At 36.9% G+C, this 22,767-nt stretch overlaps 1 protein-coding gene across 1 annotated transcript in view; it reads right to left on the reverse strand.

The window, feature by feature from the left end:
• TAF4B (TATA-box binding protein associated factor 4b) overlaps positions 1-22,767 on the reverse strand; it is an 89,325-nt gene that overhangs the window by 57,897 nt on the left and 8,661 nt on the right. Inside the window, exons 2-9 of the mRNA XM_061130736.1 lie at positions 21,454-21,599; positions 19,793-19,900; positions 13,802-13,963; positions 13,577-13,699; positions 11,370-11,459; positions 8,272-8,889; positions 1,735-1,870; positions 931-1,033 (exon numbers count right to left, since the gene is read on the reverse strand). Coding sequence (XP_060986719.1) covers positions 931-1,033; positions 1,735-1,870; positions 8,272-8,889; positions 11,370-11,459; positions 13,577-13,699; positions 13,802-13,963; positions 19,793-19,900; positions 21,454-21,599 — 1,486 coding nt within the window. The remainder of the gene's footprint in view (positions 1-930; positions 1,034-1,734; positions 1,871-8,271; positions 8,890-11,369; positions 11,460-13,576; positions 13,700-13,801; positions 13,964-19,792; positions 19,901-21,453; positions 21,600-22,767) is intronic.

Here is a 22,767-nt window from a genome sequence, read left to right on the forward strand (position 1 = left end):
ATGGGCAAAAGATTACTTCACCAAAGAAGGTAGTGTTAAGGATAGCAAATAAGCACAAGAACAGATGTTCAACATCTTAAGTCTTTAGGAAAATATAAACTAAAATGAGAGTGACAATAACCACTGTATACTTAGAATGGTAAAAGTCAAAAGAATTGGCAATAACAAGTACTAAAATTGGAGTGGAAGTCTCCTCATTGCTGGTGGAAATGAAAAATGGTACAGTCCCTCTGATAAACAGTTTGATAGCTTCTTAAATAGTAAAACACATACTTACCTAGTGACCCCACAATACTACTCTTAGATGTTAACTACAGAGAAATGAAACCTATGTTCACATAATAATCTGTATGGAAATGTTTACAGCAACTTTATAGAATCATTTGAAAACTGGGAACAACTCAATGTCCATCAACAGGAAAACAACCAAATTTACATTCAGATAATGAATACTGTTCACCAGAACAAAATAGCAACCTTATAATAATCAAAATGATGTAGATGAATCTCAAACACATGTTGAGTGAAAAAAATCGAATGCAAAAGAGTAGATAATGTAATTTTCCATTTATGTAAAGTTCAAGAATGGACAAAAATGATCTATGGTGAGGGACATAAGAACAGTGGCTGCCAGAGGCAAGGTTGGAAGTAATTGATTTGAAAGGAGCATAAAGATGATGGATATGTTTAGCATCTTGGTCTGAATTAAGATTACACAGGTATATGTTTGTCAAAATTCATTGAGCTCTACACTTAAGATCTGTGCACTTTACTACTTATAAATTATATTCAATAAAGCACTGTTAGCTTTTTCAAAAGGCATCATTAAATTTATTTTATATAAGTATTATTTTGTCATCTCTTTTGTGTTTTTAAAAAGAATATTAATTTCTTAAATCAGGCAAAATTTTGATCATTGAATTTCTTTACCTGAAGGATATTGTTCCATTCTCTTTTATTTTGTTTTTCTGAACAGATGATTGAAGTGACAGAATTTTATTTCCTGGAAGAGTAATTTGCTTTAGAATGGAAGCTATAAAAACAAAAGAAGACAGAAAAAGTAAAATGAAAAAAAAGCAATCACACATCAGGAAAAAATTCAGGACAATAGCTATTTTCAATGCATAAAGAATAATCAAAGAAAATTTCAAAGCTTTCTAGAACTATATTTAAATTCAAACATTACAATTAATTTATTCCCTGCACAAGAAATCACAAAATCAAGACCTCTCCATTTCTTTTTATATGTTCCCCAAATTGTCTAGAGAATTACCAGCATTACAAAAATACTATGAAGGATACTATGAAAAATACTATGAAGAAAAGAAATATGTTATACTATATCTTTTGTATTGGTGGATTTTAAAAATACATAAAGACTCTTATCCTTTGTAAGACTGACTTCCAAATGTAGAGGGAAAAAAGCACAATTTTAATAAAAGAAATAAGGCAATAGCAAAATTTATGTTAAAAAAAGGTACTATATTTACTAGTAGATTGTTTTATCTAGTTACAAAACACCATGAATGGTGTTGATTTAATCTAAAACAGCATACATCCCTAAAAGTGGCTATGTACAAAGAATATAATATTAAGCTATTTTTCAGTCTTCTCTCATAGGTCTCAACTTAATAGAAATCTCTCTTCTCTGAATATAATGGTGAAAAAAAAAAGTACAGAAACCCATCATGTTGCAAACCCAACATGACAGGGCAGAGATCAGTTATAATCTACCTTGGGAAAACTGACTGGTAGGTATTGTAGTGCTCACTGCCACCTTCTTCTGTCCAGGTTTCTGGATGGTCAATGCTGGGGAATGGGTAAGAGTGGTCACTTGTTTTGCAAGACCTCCTGAAGGCTGCTGGACTACCTGAAACAATGAGAACTATTAATATAGTCCTTCAACTAGACCTGGTTTAGAAAAGAACAAAACTACAACTGTAACAAGAGAACATATGATTGTCCTCATTTAACCATACATACCTTTACCTCAGCATCACAAGAAAGCCTACTTAAAAGTTTAAATTTGTATGTTGTAAATTTACCTAGCTCAAAAGTGAAAACCATGATAATCTCACACTGTAATTTTCAGAGTGGAATTCAAACTTACACACGGCACAATTTAAATCTCCAAATAGATCTTATTTTCATCCTTTTAACTTACCATGGAAAATTTCAAAGACATACAAAAGCAGAGGGAACAACAACAACAAAAAAATGAAAACACCTATACCATTATTACCCAGCTTCAGCAATGATTAATTCATCTCTATCCCTACCCACTTCTCCCCACTCTCAATTATTTTAAAGCAAATCTCAGGTACATCTTTTAATCCATAAATATTTCAAAATATACCTCTAAAAGATAATGACTTTCAGTTGTTTTTTTAAAAGTATCTGAAAGATTGCAATGCTAAAAGCATTCTCCAAGATAACAGTTCAAGAAATCCACAGGGTGAGGGTTGGGGATTAAATAAGAGAAATTAAAGTAATAGCAGAGCCTTATTTTTAGCTTCAAAGAAGAAAAAAACAGAATAGTAGAGTTTCATTCTTTCACCTCAAAGGAAAAAAAGTCACTATGTATTTGAGCCAGCTATTCATAGTGAACTATTTTTAAGTCCTCAAACTCATATATGGCTAATATAAATGATCTAGTTTCATAACAGAATTCTGGAGGTTATTTAATTTATTCTACGTGCTGGGCTTAATCACTCAGTTGTGTCCGACTCTTTTGCAACCCCATGGACTGCAGCCCACCAGGCTCTTCTGTCTGTGGGGACTCTCCAGGCAAGAATACTTGAGTGGGTTGCCACGCCCTCCTCCAGGGGATCTTCCCAACCTGGGGATTGAACCCAGGTCTCCTGCATAGAAGGCGGATTCTTTACTGTCTGAATCACCAGAGAAGCCCATAATTTATTCTATATTCTTTTACAAATAAAATTAAATCTAGTGCATATTACTAAACAAAAGTAACTTACAAGAAATCCAAAATGTCCCAGTAAATAATCATATAAGAACTAATACCCCTAGAGGAGAAATACAAGTTGGAATAATTCGATTGTCATGATTCTATGAGAACTAACTCTTGAAAGAGAGAAAGAACCCTTGAAAACAATTATGTATTTCAGTTGAGATCATACTTTTGTATCCTAAAGTTCTAGGAATCAGATTTCAATTCTACAAAGTAATATACATTCAGAGTCCCACTTATGCATTCAGATGAAAACTCAAAACAAAACAAATACTCCTAGCAACTCTGACTTATCTCCCTATTGTTTATTTTCTTCCCTGCTATCTTTTATTTGGTATTGTTTTCATATTTTGATTATGAAAGGTAGTAATAAAATGTTATTAGAAATTTGAGTTAGTTTTCAAACCACTTTTGATACTTTCTCTCTCTCTCTCTCTCTCTCTATATATATATATATATGATAACTACAGCATAGAGGCTAGCCCCTAAGGTGAATGGAGGCTCCAGGCCTCTAGGGGACCAGCCAGGAGGCATGGGGTAGGAAGGCCAAAGGAACCCAGCATCAGCATGTGACCCTGACACAGAACAAGTAGGGAGATGAGCCTTCACATGGGCTCCAAAACCAGGGCTGTGCATGGCCCAATCTAGGCCCAATCCAGTGCAAGTTCATGTACATGGCAGGAGGCAAATGCATCCACTGATTTAACAATCCTGGATCCCCATCATTCCTCATCCTGATGACTGTAAAACTTGGGAGCATATGTGCAGCATATTCCTGCACACTTGCTGAACAAAGTAAAATACTACTAGTGAGAAAATATAAAACAACTCAGCAGCAGTGTTCTTTCAAAGAAAGGACAGTTTTAGACTATAATATAAGGCATATAACGGAGACCGATATTAAGAGAGATGGAAATTGGTCCAAGGATGATAGATCTGCTCCTACTTGGCAAGCGAAACAAAGAGCTATTATTACAAGAGTCAGTGGTTCTGGAGGTATGCAGGTAGAGACAGACTGGGAAGGGAGAGAAGGAAACTTCAAGGTGACGGTAACACTCTATATCTTGAAAAGCAGACTTGAGTTACAGAGGTAAGCATCATCAAGGGGCTTCCCTTGTGGCTCCGAGGGTAAAGAATCTGCCCACAATGGGGGAGACCTGGGTATGATCCCTGGGTCAGGAAGATCCCCTGGAGAAGGGAATGGCAACCCACCCCAGTATTCTTGTCTGGAGAATTCCATGGACAGAGGAGCCTGGAGGACTACAGTTCATGGACTCTCGAAGAGGTGGACATGAACTAAGCCACTAGACTAACACTTTCACTTTTAAGCATTGTCAGAATTTATCCAATGACAGATTTAAAATTTGTGCATGTCACAGTATATACATTGTAACTAAAAACAAGAAAAAGAGTAAAGAAATATTGATTGGCAGTTAATGATATGCACATTAATATCAAAATATTTTAGGAAGAAGCCTTGAAATGTATCAAAATTAAGATAATTGATGAATGAATAAATCAAGTAGAGCAACTGTAAACAGCAGAATCTAGGTGGCTGGTATACAGTGTTCATGATAAACCTCAACTTTGCTATGTTTGGAAATTTTCATAATAAAACATTTTCTTGAATAAGGCAAAAATAAGACAACATATACACTGTAAATATAGTTTCAACAGTTTATTTTCCATGAATTCTGATGCCCCCGTATTAAAATAAAACCTAAAAAAACACATATTCTTCAAGTAAATTTAAATGAGCTGGCATTAATCAATCTATGTTAAGACTATTGTTACGTAAACTCTGACCACATTACAGCCCATGAAGGTTTTTCTATGCAATCCCTAATTACATATGGCAAATAGAGGGCAGCAGGCTTTGTGTGGACTCAGCCTCGCATCCAGCCTTTAGTCCCGTCTTAGTGGTTAGTCGACAACCGAACTCTACCTCTCCTCTCACCCTTCTAACAGCATATATGCAAAAAGGTGAGAAAAAACCAAACCCACAAACTAATTGCTCAAGTCTCGATCTAGGTCAGTCCAATAAGAAACTGAGAGTGAACCATCTGACTCAACAAAACAATAATCCTTGTTTTGTTTCCTACTCATTATGCTTCTCCTTTAAAACAATTAGTTAGTTACGGGACAAAAATCCTATTCAACAACAACAAATCTTTCCTAATATTCTGGGTTAATTTATTTTATTTTATTAGGAGATCAGTTTCACTTCAGTATAATAAAAATGAAAATTACCACATTAATAATGTACTAATTAGTTATTTTTCCCTTATATCCACAAAACAATAGTAGTTGGACAATAATTTGTTGAATGTACTTGGCCACTTATTTATCAAATGTCTACAATTCTGTTAAGAGAGAAATGCAAGTAATACAGTCACCTGGGGAAATATACATCTGAAATAAGGAAAATATCTATGATAAAACTAAACTCTGCAATGGTAGGTTAAGAAGCTTCTTGTAACTTAAAAGTGTGACATTTAAAACATTTTATCAAGAAGGAAGAAAACCTATAGAATTCTTCAGAAAAATCTGTACAAGCTAGAAAAGGATAAAGTACTAACGGGAATTTTAAAATTCATGATTATTAAAGGAAATAAACCACACAAACTTTTACACCTGACACTGAACAACACAGTCACATTTGCATTGTTCAGACCATTACTGGAGACTGTATCCTGAGTTTTATGGACCACAGATTTGATCCAGTGTGGCAATTCTCACATTTTAAATAATTATTCATGTTTCTTATAAGCTGCATTGAATACCATCTTATTTCTAGCACGCTGAGTGTCTTCCTCCTCGCTTCAACCTAGTATTAAATTGGACTAGTTTGTAATGAACTCACTGATGATATTCTTAAACTACCTGAGTAATACTATTTCCAACCTAAGTAATATTAATGTTCTAAATTAGTTGATTTAAAAGAGCATTCAAGTTCAATCCTCTCTGTGGCATTACCATATAGAACAGCTTATGCTGTTTTGTGCCCCAGGTAAAAATCTGCTGTAAAACAGATTACAATGCATCTTCAGAGTCTAGCTGCTCTAGATTTTGCTGTTTTAAACAGTAAGGTAGGAATACTGACATTAAATCTGTTGATTAAAACTGAAACAAAGGCCAAATAAGAAAGCAGAATTCATAAGAAAACTAAATCATTTCCATTCTTTTAAGAATCAAAGTAGAAGTTTAAAAATCCCTGAAATGTACCAATGGATTTTGTTATGTTTTTCTTGATTGAAATAGTTTCTAATGCATAACAACTCAAGCTTATGAAGTGTAAATGCTGTCAAGATATTATTGTTGCTTAGTTACTAAGTCATGTCCAACTCTTGGTGACCCCATGGACTGTAGCCTGCAAGGCTCCTCTGTCCATGGGATTTCCCAGGCAAGAATACTGGAGTGAGCTGTCATTTCCTTCTCCAGGAGATCTTCCTGACCCAGGGATTGAACCTGTGCCTCCAGCATGGCAGGTGGACTCTTTACCACTGAGTCACTTTGGAGGCCACAAGATATTATTACCTGACAGTTTTCTGTTTCAAGACATTCTAGAAACCTAGAAGTTCTTGCCATGAGCACCATAATTTAATGGGGAAGACAATGTATTCTACTTTGAGATCTATTGCTTGAGTGTCAGCAGACTGTTCCCTTAAAATTCTGGGATTCTTAGTTTTCTCCGTCTTACCTTCATCAAAATTATTTCAAAATCCATACTGCATACACAAGGTATGTTTTTAAAACTCTATGTAGCTATGAAATGTTATTTCACTTAGGGGTGGATATGCTACAGATTTTCAATAAAGATGAGCACTGATTCAAGAATCAGCTATGACACAGAAAGAGGATCTCCATTCTCTCCAGTGTTACCAAAAGCAACCTTCCACTGGGGCATTTAGGGTCTCCATTCTCTTCAGTGTTACAAAAAACAACGTTCCACTGGGGCATTTACAGTTCCAGCACCTCCCAAACCTGGATGTTTAGACAGATGTTTAAGCATCACTGCTTCTAAAGGTTTTATCTCTTAGATTAAATTCAGACACCCAAGAGAAACACCATGAGGCAGGTACATTTTTCCACTTGAAAATCAGAGCCAGAGTAGGAAGGGATGAAAAAAAAAATTAAGAGTCTGACTACTGTCCAAACTGATCTTTCCTCTTTCATTCTACACCTTCATTCTATACCCAAGGTTTGCCCTCTGCCTCAAAGACCATCATCCATAGATACTAATGTTTTGTTCTGATCACATAAACAAGGATGGGAAGTTTACTTAATTTTAATACTCCAAAAAAGCAGAAAACATTAAAAAAAAAAAAAGAGACTCAAAACACAGCCGTTAACATGGAGGTTTATAAAGAACAAGTGCAATCACCAAAAATCAAAAAAGAACAGTTAGTTCTGTTATAGGATAAGGTAGGTGAGAACTTTATTTAAAAAACATAATTTTCAATTAATTCACCATGTACTGTCTCCCACAGCTTAACAGTACTTTCAGTCTCCTGATAAAACTTGTCTTGAGTAAGGTTTATCTAAACATTAATAGATAAACAGCACAGATTTCACTCAAGTTCTTTTACCCAAGAACTTCCCAACTTACAGAATTCAGGAGAAAACACCACTTCTTACTCATCTGCTCCCCTCATTGTCACCTTCTCTCCTTAGCAATTTTAAAAGAAATGTTATCATAACATCACCTATGTACTAATAACAAGCCTACCAAAAATATTTAATCTGAATCTAATCTTGAGGAAACGATTACACAAAAGGATATTCTGAAAAACAACTAGCCCCAAGCACTTAAAATTATTACAACACAATGAACAACCACAAAAGGTTGAGAACCGTTCTAGACTATGGGAGTCTGGAAAAAAAAATGACAAGGGTAATATGCAATTCTTTACTGGAAACATCAGGAAGCAAACTAGCTATAAAGGAACTTGTTGGGACAACAAAGAAAATATTGTGCCTGTATTAACTTCCCATGCATGATAGTATGTTGCAGTTAATGCAAAGAAAAAGAAACCCTTTTTCTTAAGAGATACACAGTATTTAATGGTGCAAAGTTCCAATTTCTGCAAACAATTCTTAAATGGTTCAGGAAAAAAATTATGTGTGTGTCTGTGCCTGTGACTAGAGGGGAATGAGACAAAGCCAACATGTTCCAACGTTACCAACTCACCAGCCGTGGTCAAGGGTACACAGGGGTTGATTTTACTAGTCTTGCCAGTTTTCAGAATGTTGGACTTTTTCTAAAGAAGAAACTGAGGAAGAAATGAAAAGTTACTCACTAGTTGTTTGACTTTGACTGCCTGTGGGATACCGGCTGGCTGGGCAAGCACAGGGCCCGGCTGTGCGAGTTTGATTTGGAGTGGAGGGCCAAGGACGGGCTTGTCGGACGTGGTCCCAGCGGAAGTAAGAACAGGCTTCACGGACGGAAGGCAAACAGCTGCTGCTGAGGTTTTTCCAAAAGGTACCGAGGGGAGCGCCAGCGTCACCGCTGTGCCGGAGACAACCGGCTTTTCAGGCTGCAGAGAGACTGTTGTCACCGTGTTCTGCAGGGAGGTCACCAGAGGTTTTGGAGCCTGCAGCACGACAGTGCCAGCCGTGGTCCCTCCAGGCACAGCAGCCGGCCCCACAGAGTGAAGTGTCACGACTCCAGTGTTTGCTCCCCCTGGACCAGCAAGTGGTTTCAGAGTTTGTACGGACACAGTTCCGGGCACCGCGGCTTCCGAACCACCAACAGGCTTCTCAGGCTGGATGGAGGAAGCTGCCGTTGTTACCACGGAAGAAGGTGTTGATGTTGTGGTACAGGTAGTAGTGACCACCTCGCTAGAAGTCTGCTGAACGCACTGCTGAATAAAGCTCTGGGCATTAGGCATCAGTTGTCGTAAGGCAATCACACTTTTCTAGAAACAGGAAAGAAAAAAACAACAACATTGATAACTGAGTGAGTGAGCTCTAGTAAAATAGAACTACTTTGTGTGCCGTATCTCGACAACATAAAAAGTATATCAATGTTTCAGCTGAGGAAATCTGTTATCAATCATTTACCTTCTGTCAATATCCAGGATACAAATAAAACTCCAAAGTGCTTCATTTTTCAATTTTTAAGTATTATGTCTCAGTATTAAGCTTATAGACTGTAGTATCAATTTGGTATCAAATATTAGTATGGTAAAATAAAACACTTTATCCTACTTATTTGTATTTATCTAAACCCCATTAACAGATCACCCATAACTTTAGTATCTACAAGTTTGTTTACAGGACAGCAGAATCTTAAAAAAAAGTTTTTGTTAAATAACTTCCAAACTGAATAGAAACAGTCTTTACATGAAAATAAAACTAACAGAAACAAGGTCAATTTTCTTAATTGAGCTAGAGTATTTTCTGACTGGATTTAAAGTTTGGGTCTCTCTTTGTATCTTGCTGAAAAAAATAAAAACAGCTTAAACTAAAAAGTAGAAGGTTCTCCCTTTTCATCCCTGGGATTTTTATTTGCTTTTAAGTTAGAAAAAAAGATAAAAAAGGAGAAGGCTATAGGCTATCTTTTGGTGAACTCTTGAGCTGTTCTGGAAGATTTCCATGTTTTGATACTTAAATTCAATCAGACCACCTTTACTTAAGAAGCAAATGAGAACTATGGCTTCTCTTCCCTTCTTTTTAGTTACTTCTTTTACTTTTTTTATTTAAAAAGGCTGAAAAAATTTTAAACCGAAGGTTTTCAGTTATATATCTATAAATAGTATCTAAGAAAAGAAAGTCTCTCAACACTATTTTCCAAAACTTTAAAAATGGTAGAAAATAAGCTGCTTTGAAAATACATGAACATATGAACTGATGTGATTAATTAAATTTAAGTAAGAAATCAAAGATGGAGAAGACCTGGGAAAAACACATTGGAGAGACATGCTAAAGTGATATGACTTAAAAAAATAGCAATAAAAATATGTATGTTAAATAAATACAATATGTATGCTATATTATCTCTTGATTATCTGGCCAGAGTTAAGCTTAAATGCCAAATCCCTCATCCCAGTGCACCATCCAACTGCCAGAGTGCCCAAGGATATGAAAAAAACTATTCTCAAGAAAAAAAAAAAGGCTTTGTTACAGTCCTTACAAAACTGATGCAAAGTGCAAAAACTTAATGGTAATATTTGATAACTTTAAGGTAGTGTTTTATAGGCCTTAGAGTTAGGCTAAATTCTAGGCCTGTGTGTTTAATCAAAAGTTAACTTGAACAATTTTCTCACCTCCGAAATGGAAAATTAAATTAAATCTAAACAATACAAATTAAAAAACATAAGTAGCTAGCAAGGCACAGAACGCATAGTGGGTACTTACTTATTCCCTTCTTCTCCCCTACAGTCTCCAATGAGTATGAAACACAGATTCATATTACACAGAGTTGCCAGTGTCACACACAGCACCTACAGCTCACAGACCTTTTGCACTGAAGCACCTAAGGAAGAACTGGCACTAACTTCTCAGTCGTGAGGGCTACCTGGAAACGTTATCTGATGTTCAGCACTGTGCTGATTCTTTAATCTTCTCTTCCCCAGACCAAGTCTGCTCAGGCTAAAACACTCTCAGTTCAGATCAGATGTCTGGCACCCTCCTAATTAACATGATCAGCCTCCTGGTGACAATTTCTACTATCTTAATAGCCTTAGGAAAGTGTGGTGCCCCACCCCCTTTCCCACTCTTCTTTCATCTTCACGAAGTCTCGCTCGTCTCCCCTAGACAACCATGCCAAACTCTTCTAAAGGCAACTCTTCCTTCTGTTATTTCAAAATGGATGGGAGGACTCTATAACCCTGGGTCTTTAATAACTTTATAACTTTCAATTCAATTCTTTTTCAGCTACTAAATATACAAAAGGAACATATTTTTTCAGTCTGCCAAACAAAGTTCTTGTTATCGAAGATATTGTTCTCCATCAAAATCTATTTAATTCAATAAATCTTAGAGAAGAGAATGTCTAACATTATAAATTACTTTTTAAAAATAATAGCTTTACCCCACCCAAAACGTAACAGTTTTCCCACTAAATTTGGCACCACAAGGTTGGCTATTTCTGACAGTAAGAATCAACAGGACAAAGAAGAGACCCTATTTTTTTTAAGTTAAGAATCTTTCAGGATACAAGCATTAGATAATATAATCATTAAGTTATATTCATGTTACTTTTGTTTTCCCAGCATGCTCCAATCCAAAGAATATGGATTATAAATGTGCTTTACAGATTACAACAGCCCTGAGAGGTTTCTCCTACTGTTATAATCTTCATATTAAGTTGCTGTCATATTGAAATATTCAGATTTTCAATTACTTTAAAGTAATCTAATCCAAACAATTTCTTCAAAGTAACACATAACTTTACCTTGAGGAAAGGAACTAGGTGAGGCTGAGGTGAAGACTTTAGTTCAACATACAGTTGTCTAGTAAACTCTTCAGCTTCAATTTTTGCATCCTGAAGAATAAGAAAAAGAAAGACACTTCCAGGTCTACAAATATTTTACAAGAGGAAAAGTGTGTAATTCATGACTGGAGATATAGCAAGCTTCCAACAATGATAAAGTCAAAGTCTATCATTAAATACAGGTGGGTTTTTTTTTTTCATGTCCCCTACAAAGTGAATAAACAGATGCTTTTTTCATATAGAATACAATGAAGCAATTATTATTATTTTTTAAGATCTCAGTAAGCAAAGTGAAAGTGAGATGAGAGCTGGCTAAATGGTAAGGTGACAGTATTAAGACCACAGTCTGTTAAGAGCAAACTAAGAAGTAAAAACACAGGAGTCCTACATTACTTAGGGCAGAAATCTGAAAAGTTACCTGGTGTGGGGGCTTTGGATTTTGTTTTGCTTTGCCTTCCCAATTTTTGAATTACTTTAATTGTGACTGGACTGTATTTTTAGAATGCTATTACAAGGCCAAAATAATATACATGCTGTTGTTTCAGAGGGGCTTAGGAACCCTTCCATACTGCTGTGGACTCTAAACACTGCAGGGGTCTATGAGGTCTAAATTATTCTCACATTAATATTAATCATTTGGGGGCCTTTTTCACTGTGTTGAGATTTGCACAAATGGTACAAAAGCAACACTGAATAAAACTGCTGGCAGTTTTAAACAGTTGTCATATTCTACATTGCAAACCAGGTATGGTAAAAAACAAAAAACAGAACCAGCTCCACTTGAAAATGTCTTTGACCAAACAGTAAAATACCAAATCTCAACACTTTAGTAGATATCTTTTAAAAATATTACATGTAACCTACTGGGAACCACACACAGAGCAGGCCAAAGTAAGATACTCAAGGAAAAGCACTTTTCCACTGAGCTGCTAGCTGAATTAGCTGTGTTTTGTTGTTATTTTTTTCGTTTACTGGAAAGAATATCAAACCAGCTGTGGTTATTCACATTGGGGTATTTTGAGAGACATTCTCTCAAAAGGAAAAAAAACAAATGAAGCAAGCCTGTCACTGTGAGGAAAACAACTGTCAGTTTTTGCTGCTAATGATAAAAATCAGTGCTCTCAAGTCAAAATTAAAATTTTGGAAAATGTGTAACCATAATTCTGAATTTGATAGTTTCCCTGTACTGAAAAAATTTTCTGATGGGATTGTTAGATTACAAGTATGATTTTTTGATATTTTAAAAAAGATCTGTCAACATTTGGAAGATCTATACAACTCATTGAACCAGTTATTCTCCAGACGACCAAATGTGAGCTGTTACAAAAATCATACATGGGTGAAAGATCCATTCAAGGTACAAGATAAACCAGTGGACTATAAACAACACCTATAATCACCGGGAGAAAAGCTCTCAAAATACTTTCTCAATCATCTCTTTCCATGAGGCCAAATATTCCCCAATAAGTTTACCTGACCAAAAAAAAAAAAAAAAAAATCAACCTTCTCTCTAAAGATGTTTTTAGGCTAAGAGACGCAAAACTAGCAAACAAAAAGTAATACACACTCTGCCCTCTGGATCCCCGAGTAATACACACTCTGCCCTCTGGATCCCCGCGTTCCGCGTGCGCAGACTCGCATATGCAGATTCAACCAGTTAAGGATGGGGTACTATAAGATTTACAACCCGTGATTGGTCCAATCGCGGATGTGGAGCCCACAGACAGGGAGGGTCAACTATGGGACTTGAGCATCCGGGGATTTTTTTATCTACAGTGGGTCCTAAAACCAACCCCCATGGATACGGGGCAACAGCCGGATAGCCTAGATTTACGACTCTAAGATTTATAATCATTCCAGAGTTTTCAAGAAGCAAAAGTAAAGTTTATCCAAAAATCCATTTAAGATAAACTTCATTTAAAAATATTTATTTATTCCCCATTTAAAACCAGTTGTATGGATTCTTTTTTTTTTATTCTTTTTTTTCTTTCTTTTTTTTTCATTTATTTTTATTAGTTGGAGGCTAATTACTTTACAATATTGAAGTGGGTTTTGTCATACATTGACATGAATCAGCCATGGAGTTACATGTATTCCCCATCCCGATACCCCCTCCCACCTCCCTCAGTTGTATGGATTCTTACAGAGCTTTTATAGTCCGAACTTACCAAAAGTTGCTCTACCAACTTCTTCACATTCTGCCCCATCTCCGGTGACTGGGATCCACTACACGCTAGTTTTATTAACATTGCGAGGAAGTTCTTACATTTCTTCACATTTTCTAGCATCGTCTAAATGCAGAAATACAAACACGCACAAATGTTGGCTAGAAAACAGAATTCAAGAAAATGTGTAGTGTGCTTGATTTAGGTAAGATGCAAGTGAGAGCTTACCGGAGAAAGGTTAGCCTGAGCAGCGGCCGAGTTCTCTGTTTTGAGATTGAGCTCATTTGAGGGGGCAGATGCTGTTCCCAAACTTGAAGGATTCTGGGTCGTTACAGTATTTACCGGCTTTACAGGAGTAACTGTGACCACGTTAGTTGGCACAGCCACAGACTGAAATTGAAAGCAGTAGATACTGAGATATGCATTACTATGCTGTGTATCACGTGGGTGCCTCATTTCACACTTAAGACTACAGATGGATCTTGACTTCAGTGCTTTTGTATTATGCTCTACTAGTCTAAGGCAATGTAAAATCATTTACCAGCTCTGGATTCTAGTACCTCTGGGTTTCATTCTCACCTCTTTTAGGTTTCATTTCATTTCTGGGTTTCATTAACTACCTATTATTTTTCATTGACACCCAAGCATCCACTTCAGGTAAATTACTTAATCTTGCTAGTCTCTTGATTCCTATCTGTAAGAAAACAAGGATAGTAATGGTACCTACTATCCTGGGATTGTTTTTAAAAAACAGTGCCAAGCGCACAGTCCTCAAGTATATTAATATGTCTCCAAAAAGGATGTGAAATAGTAAGTTTTTATATGAAAATACACAATTTCCTATTTTGAAATACTTTGCTTTTTATTTAAGTACAAAGCTGAGAGATCTACTGATCATCTTATATTCAGAAAAGCTGCTTTTTATGTAGACTTATTAGAGAAGTAATATCTTTGAAATTGGTAATAACAAATATTATGTGATTGTGTTATTTTCACATGGAAAAGAATCTGTTGTTTCTTCTAGCCTCAATTAAATGAAGAGTGATTACAGCACCACCTGCAGGATAAAAAGTTTAATACAAGAAATCACAAATTGGGTAATAAATATTTGAGACAACCATATTGAGATAAAGTACTATACAGTTTCCTCTGAATCCTTTTGGAGATTTTCTAATAAACTTTTTTAGGTTTATAGACAGTGAATACAAACTTCTTCAGTGAATGTTTTGTACTCTGCCATTAATTCTCTGTACTACTATATTTAAGAAAGTGATGTTGAACTTCAGCTTTAGGACCGATGAGAGGAGTTCCTCGGGGGAACTACTGTCCCTTTTCCTTATGAAGCAAAATAAGGAAAATCTCAGGAAGAGTCCTATTTTTTGTGAGTAGAAGCATTTATAGAATTTCTACTTTCCTTGTCAATATTTTATCCTGTCTCCAGCACAAAATCTGTCCTTTGTAACTCTTACTAATATAGCTACTACCTGTACCTCACCTGATACTTGTACCTCTTAAGAGGCATGGAGAGTTATATGATTCCACCCTTACACTATGTGTAATCACACTGCTATAATGGATGAACTGTGTTAATCATTAAACTCTCCATATGCTAGACCAGGTAATGCTATTGCCATGCTTTTCAAGACCACACTGGCACTGATAGGCATGTCTAGGGGACAGGAGAGAAAAATGCTTGGGTATATGTGAAACAAATTGTGAAAAATCACTTATACTAGTCAGTGAAATGAACTGTATGCAAATTTAACAGACTACACAGAGTCATCCAGGTTCTAGACCCTCATTTCTAAGAAATGCCTAAAACTGGGATCACAATAAACTGTGGAAAATTCTGAAAGAGATGGGAATACCAGACCACCTGACCTGTCTCTTGAGAAACCTATATGCAGGTCAGGAAGCAACAGTTACAATTGGACATGGAACAACAGACTGGTTCCAAACTGGGAAAGGAGTACTTCAAGGCTGTATGTTGTCACCCTGCTTATTTAACTTATATGCAGAGTACATCATGAGAAACACTGGGCTGGAAGAAGCACAAGCTGGAATCAACATTGCCGGGAGAAATATCATAACCTCAGATATGCAGATGACACCACCCTTATGGCAGAAAGTGAAGAAGAACTAAAGAGCCTCTTGCTGAAAGTGAAAGAGGAGAGTGAAAAAGTTGGCTTAAAGCTCAACATTCAGAAAACTAAGACCATGGCATCTGGTCCCATCACTTCATGGCAAATAGATGGGGAAACAGTGGCTGACTATTTTTTTGGGCTCCAGAATCACTGCAAATGGTGACTGCAGCCATGAAATTAAAAGTTGCTTACTCCTTGGAAGGAAAGTTATGACCAACCTGGATAGCATATTAAAAAGCAGAGACATTACTTTGTCAACAAAGGTCCGTCTAGTCAAGGCTATGGTTTCTCCAGTAGTCATGTATGGATGTGAGAGTTGGACTATAAAGAAAGCTGAGTGCGGAAGAATTGACGCTTTTGAACTGTGGTGTTGGAGAAGACTCTTGAGAGTTCCTTGGACTGCAAGGAGATCCAACCAGTCCATCCTAAAGGAGATCAGTCCTGGGTATTCAATGGAAGGACTGATGCTGAAGCTGAAACTCCAATACTTTGGCCATTTGATGCAAAGAGCTGACTCGTTGGAAAAGACCCTGATGCTGGGAAGGATTGAGGGCAGGAGAAGAAGGGGATGACAGAGGATGAGATGGTTGGATGGTATCACCAACTCAATGGACATGGGTTTGGGTAAACTCTGGGAGTTGGTGATGCAGAGGGAGGCCTAGCGTGCTGCGGTTCATGGGGTCGCAAAGAGTCAGACACGACTGAGCAACTGAACTGACTGGCCTCTCAAAGTGCACACAGATATTATTCACTAATTCACTGATATTTCTACTGCCTTAGTCTTCCACTGAGGAGCGACCCAGCTTGAAATATACATCAGTCTAAATTAGGAAAAGTTATGCACACACTACATGGAAAGAGCAATGGTAGAAAAGAATGAAATAACACACATATATATCATTTTGGAACAACTGCATGTACTAAATCTTTAAGAAATAGATAGAATTTTAAAAAATGATAGGACTTCCCTGGTGGTGCAGTGGATAAGAATCCGCCTGCTAATGCAAGGGACACAGGTTTGATTCCTGGTCCAGGAAGATTCCACCTCCTGCAGAGCAACTAAGGCTGCACACCACAACTGCTGAGCCCATGTGCTGCAACTGCTAAAGCCTGTGCTCCTCAACAAGAAGCCCACGCACTGCAATGAAGAGTAGCCCCTTTTGGCCACAACTAGAGAAAAGCCCATGCAGCAACGAAGAACCACCCAGCACATCCAAAAATAAAAGATAAATATTTTTCAAAAAGATAAAAGAAATTATATACTCCAAGTACTGCAGAAGAGAAAATCTTTCATAAAATAATCTTATAAATTCTTCAACTTCATATTTTCCTGGTGCCTCAACATCCCACAAAGAAGCTGTGAACACCTCGCCCAGGTGACCAGGTGACCCAGGGTGATAAGGCTGGTCCCTGCCACAAGTTCTCTTTCTGCCCTCCTGACTGTGACCTAGTGCCATTCAAACTCACCAGTGAAATTCAATGCATACGAACTCTCAACACAGGCACCTGCCCCCCAGGTCCTCATTCTCTCAGACACCACCTGTTTGGTGAGTCTGCCCCAGGTCTCCTCCCACGTGCCCCCCTGCATGGCATGCCATGCCCCCTTTTCTAAGACCTGCCAGTATAATAAATCTCTTTCACTTCCACATACCTCTCTGTGGTGGTATTTGGTGCCTACATCTGACCGATCATCAAAAAAGAAAATCCCCTTTTAAGACACATAATTATTTCTTACAATACAGAGCAGACATCAATAGGCCTCAATTTATGCTCTTTGGCCCAATGAGCTCCTTAGAATAACCCAAGTTTGGGGGGACCTAGAGTTTGGGACAATCAGCACAGAGGTAATAAAGAACAGTTTCCAGAGTCAGACAGAGACCTTGACTCAAATGCCCCTCTGCTACATATTAGCAGAAATCATGCAAATTTCTTAACTTCTCTAAACCTATTTTCACACACATAAAATGGAGATAATACTTCCTCATAGAGTAGTCACAGGACGAAATGAAATGAGGTGAGGGATGTAAAACTCTTAAAGTGTTCAACATATTAAGTACTCAATAAATGGTAGCCATTATTAGGGAAAAGAAAAACTATGTTTAAAATCAGATTCACTGCTCATCATCTCTAATGGTAGAGGAAGTAATATGGCTAAACAATTTTGAAACCTTAAACACCACGTTTGATCTACAGCATGGGATTTCACGTAACATGTTCCAGGAAGATGTACCTTCTATACAGCAAAGGAAGGGAAATAGTGGGCCCGTGACCACGAGATCCACTGATTGTATCATATCTGGCAGGACCCTGCTTAGTTTAGAACAGCCTGCAGAAATCAGGTGAAGTGCGAACTCAGAGACAATACTCTATGAAGACAGAATTCCATCCTCCATCTTCTAAGACTTAGGTGTACTCACTCAATCAAAAAATTTTATATGGATAAAAACATGAAGAACCAAAAAATCAAAGAGTAGAAGGATGAATGGATCTACTTACTATTACTCCCCAAAACGCACTGGGGGTCTCTGTGCTTTCCATTCCTGCCTAGAGTGTGCACGCTTTCACCAAAGAATGAAACAGGAGTCCCTAGGAAGTAGACACTATGGCTGCCTCCTGGGGACTTCAAGGTCGAATTATCTACCAACCAGCAGGAAAGAGAAGAGTCATTATCATGACAGGGGTAACAGACCTAACATCTGGAATAGGGAAGGTTGCTTTTATACAGTGAAGGTCAAGGAGTTTATGCAGTGAATCCAGATGATTCACTTACTGGCTCTTGGTTATTTCCTTGTCCAATTATGGTGATAAATGGACAAGGGCCACAACTCTTGCCTAAAAAGACTGTGGTGGGGCTTCCCTGATGGCTCAGTGGTAAAGAATCTGCCTGCCAACGCAGGAGACATGGGTTTGATCCCTGATCCAGGAAGATCCCACATGCTGAAAAACAACTAAGCCCGTGCACCACAACTTTTGAGCTTGTGCTCTAAGCCCAGGGATCCCACCTACTGAGCCCACGTGCCACAATGACTGAAGCCTATGCACCCTAAAGCCTGTGCTCCGCAACAAGAGAAGCCACCACAATGAGAAGCCTGTGCACCGCAACTAGAGAGTTAGCATCCATTCTCTGCAACTAGAGAAAAGCCCATGCACAGCAATGAAGACCCAGCACAACCATAAAGAAATAAACAAACTTATTTAAAAAAAAACAAAACTGCAATTTGGACCTCAGATCCCTCAGGGATAAAAGTCTGATCACACTACCAGTTAAGACCCAACAGAGTTGGTAGGTAAGAGTGGGAGGAATCCACAACGGATGGTGGAGGGAAATGATGATGTCAGCTGCAGCGGTGGGGACTGTAGTCCACCCTACTAACTTCCTCTTCTCTGCTTCCCCAAGGAAGAAACCTATTAGAATCCAAGGAGAGTTGGTTTCCAACATGTATGTCCCAGTGCTTCAAGGAGGAGACTGCGATATACCATCAGAAAGAAAGATATATGTTATCCTAGCTGTTGGGGATGCTATTTAGAGAGATAACAGTTGTCAGTTCCTTCAGAATCTGTCTCAGCTACAGAGCATTACCTTGCCATGAACACAACTCTCCCTGGAGAGTCCACATTCAGTGACTGATCACAGAGGGGGAACTGTGATTCACCCAACCAAGATGGCACTCAGTGAGACAACTATTGACAGGCCACGCTTGCTCCAGAGTTCCCCATTAGGGTGGCCAAGGCATTATTGGGCCTGCATTTAGTTCAAATTACTATTCTCCTTCCATTCCACAGCTATCAATCCTTTATAAACATCCCAGACACCAAAATTCTGTCCCAGCACCTGCTTATAGACCCTGGGACACATAAACATTAGACACGCTTGTATTAATTTAATACACTCAAATAAACATGATATTCCAAGACTATATACCATGTTCATCTTGTGTTTCCCATACTTCCAATAGTTCCCAGTTTAATAAGTATCCTCATATATCAGTGGATTGTTCTTTTCAGGAAATAGCAGACAATAAATAACGAAACATGAGACTATAAGCAGGGCGCACATGACACAAGTCACACTTACTTGCACCGGGGCAGGCTTTGGAGCAGAGGTCACCACCGTAGTGCCTACTTGTGCTGATTGTTTAACAGGGGCCACTGCCACTTTCTTGATTAACTGTGAACTAGAATTCTTGGGAGAAGGGGGAGATGATAGAGAGTCATCAATATTAGTAGTTTAAAATCAATCAGCAGTATTATAGCAAACATCCAAACACTTTAACACGAGAAACTTCTTTGTTATAACTTGCTTTATAACCTTATGAACTTTATGCATATTTTCTACTATTAACCTAACTAGTAAATTGTTACTATGGCTTCCTGATGGCTCAGCAGGTGAAGAGTTGATTTAATATTCCTAAATATCACAGTATTTCAGCATTAAAAACTTGAATTTTACTCTTTGATTCTCACAGAAAATGTAGATTCTTTTTTTCTGCCATTTTCATTGCTGATATCCTTTCAGTCTTTTAAAAAAATATCACTAATTAAGCTTCTTTTATTGTGATATAATAGAAATATAACATTGCATAAGTTTAAAGTGTGTGATGTGTTGATTTGATACATTTATATAATGCAATATGATTCCCTAACATGAATGGGAGTTTATATAATGCATTTATATAATGCAATGATTCCATAACATTCACTAATATCTACATCATATCACATAATTATTATTCCTTTTTTATTGAAGTATAGTTGAGGTACAATATTATATAAGTCTTAGGCTTACAATATATTGATTCCCAACTTTTAAATGTTATACTGCATTAACAACTATTTTAAAATACCATCTATATTCCCTGTGTTGTATGATATATCCATGTAGCTTATTTACTTTATACATGGTAGTTCGTATCTCTTAAATCTTCTACCACTATCATGCCCCTCCCCTTTAGATTCTTATTTAATATGTGATTATAAACAAAAGTCTGCTAACGTATCTTCTCAACCCATAGGAAACAAGAAAAGGAAGGAGTAGCTATCACTGATACAGAAATAGAGAAAATGACTGGTTGACCACCTAGAATCAAATTAGGGGAGCACAGAACACAGCGGGTTGGGACAGACTGGCAGAGATGATATTACCACAGAATACAATGAACCTTTTTATCAGGATGAGCCTGATTCATGAAGAAATTACTATACTACATTCTGTATTTTCTGTTTAACCAAAGAAAGATGCCCATAAAAATATTTTTTATTAACTCTGACACACACAGGATAAGCTTTAGATACCTAGAAAGATGATCATGTATGTAAAATAAATCATCTTTTAACAATGCCAAGTTAATGAAATATTACAGTAGATGTGTAATTTTTTAAAGATAACTCCTGTATGATATAGATAAAAATGAATACTATAAACTGTAGTGTTGATGTCTTACCACAAATTAAAATAGAAGGAGAATGGTTATTCTCTTCCCATTTAGAGATGCAAATAGCCCTTTGAACATTCCCTTGAGGACAACAAATCTGAGTATGAAGATTAAATTTTTAATTTTACCAAATGACAAAACCAAACATCTTGATAAAATTAACATATTCAAGGAAAGTAGCTTAATTCAAAAAGTTGAGCAGAATCATCTCTTCTATTATTTTTACTGGCAAATACATACACACTTATATGAAGGTAATTGCTAGAAAACTAAGGAGGATGAAGAAAACATTAAGGTATACTACCGGCACGGTACAGATTTTGACAGTTTGCGTATTTGCTGGCATCGCTGGCCTTGAAGTTATGTTACTTGTGGTCTCGGTTCTTGTTACAGCTTGCTGAGGAGATACCAACATCAGCTGACCATTGTTACTTTTGATCAAAACGGTTCCTGTAGTTAACAGAAAACAAAACGTGAGCTAATAAATGAAGCATAATCTTCATATATTTTGTTCTCCCATTTCTTTCAATGCTGTAAAATGTTCTGAATAAATGAACAGTTAGTACATACTGAATTCCATGTCTACTAATTACAATATATAATATAGAAAAATGTTGTTACTCAAAGCTATTTAACATATTAAAAGTCTAAATGTATGGATGAGATACTCCTGAAAAAGGCAAAACACTTTTCCTCATGCCATCAAACTATTTATAAAGCTACAGTTAAGACAGTATGGTAACAGCACAAGACTATGCAAACTAACCAATGGAATAGAATAGAAAATCCCAAATAGCCTCCAGACACGTCATATGAAATTTTTCTAAGAGTACTGCAGATCAGTGAGAAAAAGAGCTACTATATAATTAGTTACTTATATGGAAAAGATGAAATGTTCCACACCATGCACAAAAACCCAAGGACATCAAGGATACAAGAATAAAAACTTTTAACCTCTTAATGTAGAAAACTGTCATTCTGAACTTGAAACAGGGAAGAATTTCTTAACTAAATAAAGCTTGATACATACCACTATATTTTTAAAACTTTTGCTCAGCCAAAGATAACATGAGGTAAAAAGACAAAGCACAAAAATTGGAAAAAAAAATTTAACTCACATATATTCAAAGAATGAACATCCAAAATGCACAAAAGAAACACAGACACCAATGACAGGGAAAGGTAAATTAAGACCACAGTGAAATATCACTTTGTGTCTATCTAGGCAGACAAAAATTAAGAAGTCCATTGACAATATTAAGTATTAGAGAGATGTGTAGCAACAAAAACTCTTAAAATCTTGAAGCTGGTAGTCTAGTTTGGTACAACTGCTTCATTTAACTCTACATGACTGTGCCAAACTGGTTCCCATTTGCATACCCTCTAACCCAGTATTTCTACTGTAAAGAAATTCTTGTCCATATAAGTAGCAGGTACAAGCAAGAATATTCATAGCTGGAGTTCCATTCCTGGAATGGCAGCATGAAGAGCTCCATAAAGCCATTCCGCATAACTGGTGAAAATTATTTTTAAAAACAACTATTTAAAGTCTTCAGAAATTGCCCAAAGGCATACAGAAAATGACTAGACAATTTATTAGAGAGAATCTACTAAAACT

The sequence above is a fragment of the Dama dama genome, chromosome 27, assembly GCF_033118175.1.
Source record: "Dama dama isolate Ldn47 chromosome 27, ASM3311817v1, whole genome shotgun sequence".
NCBI lineage: Eukaryota > Metazoa > Chordata > Mammalia > Artiodactyla > Cervidae > Dama > Dama dama.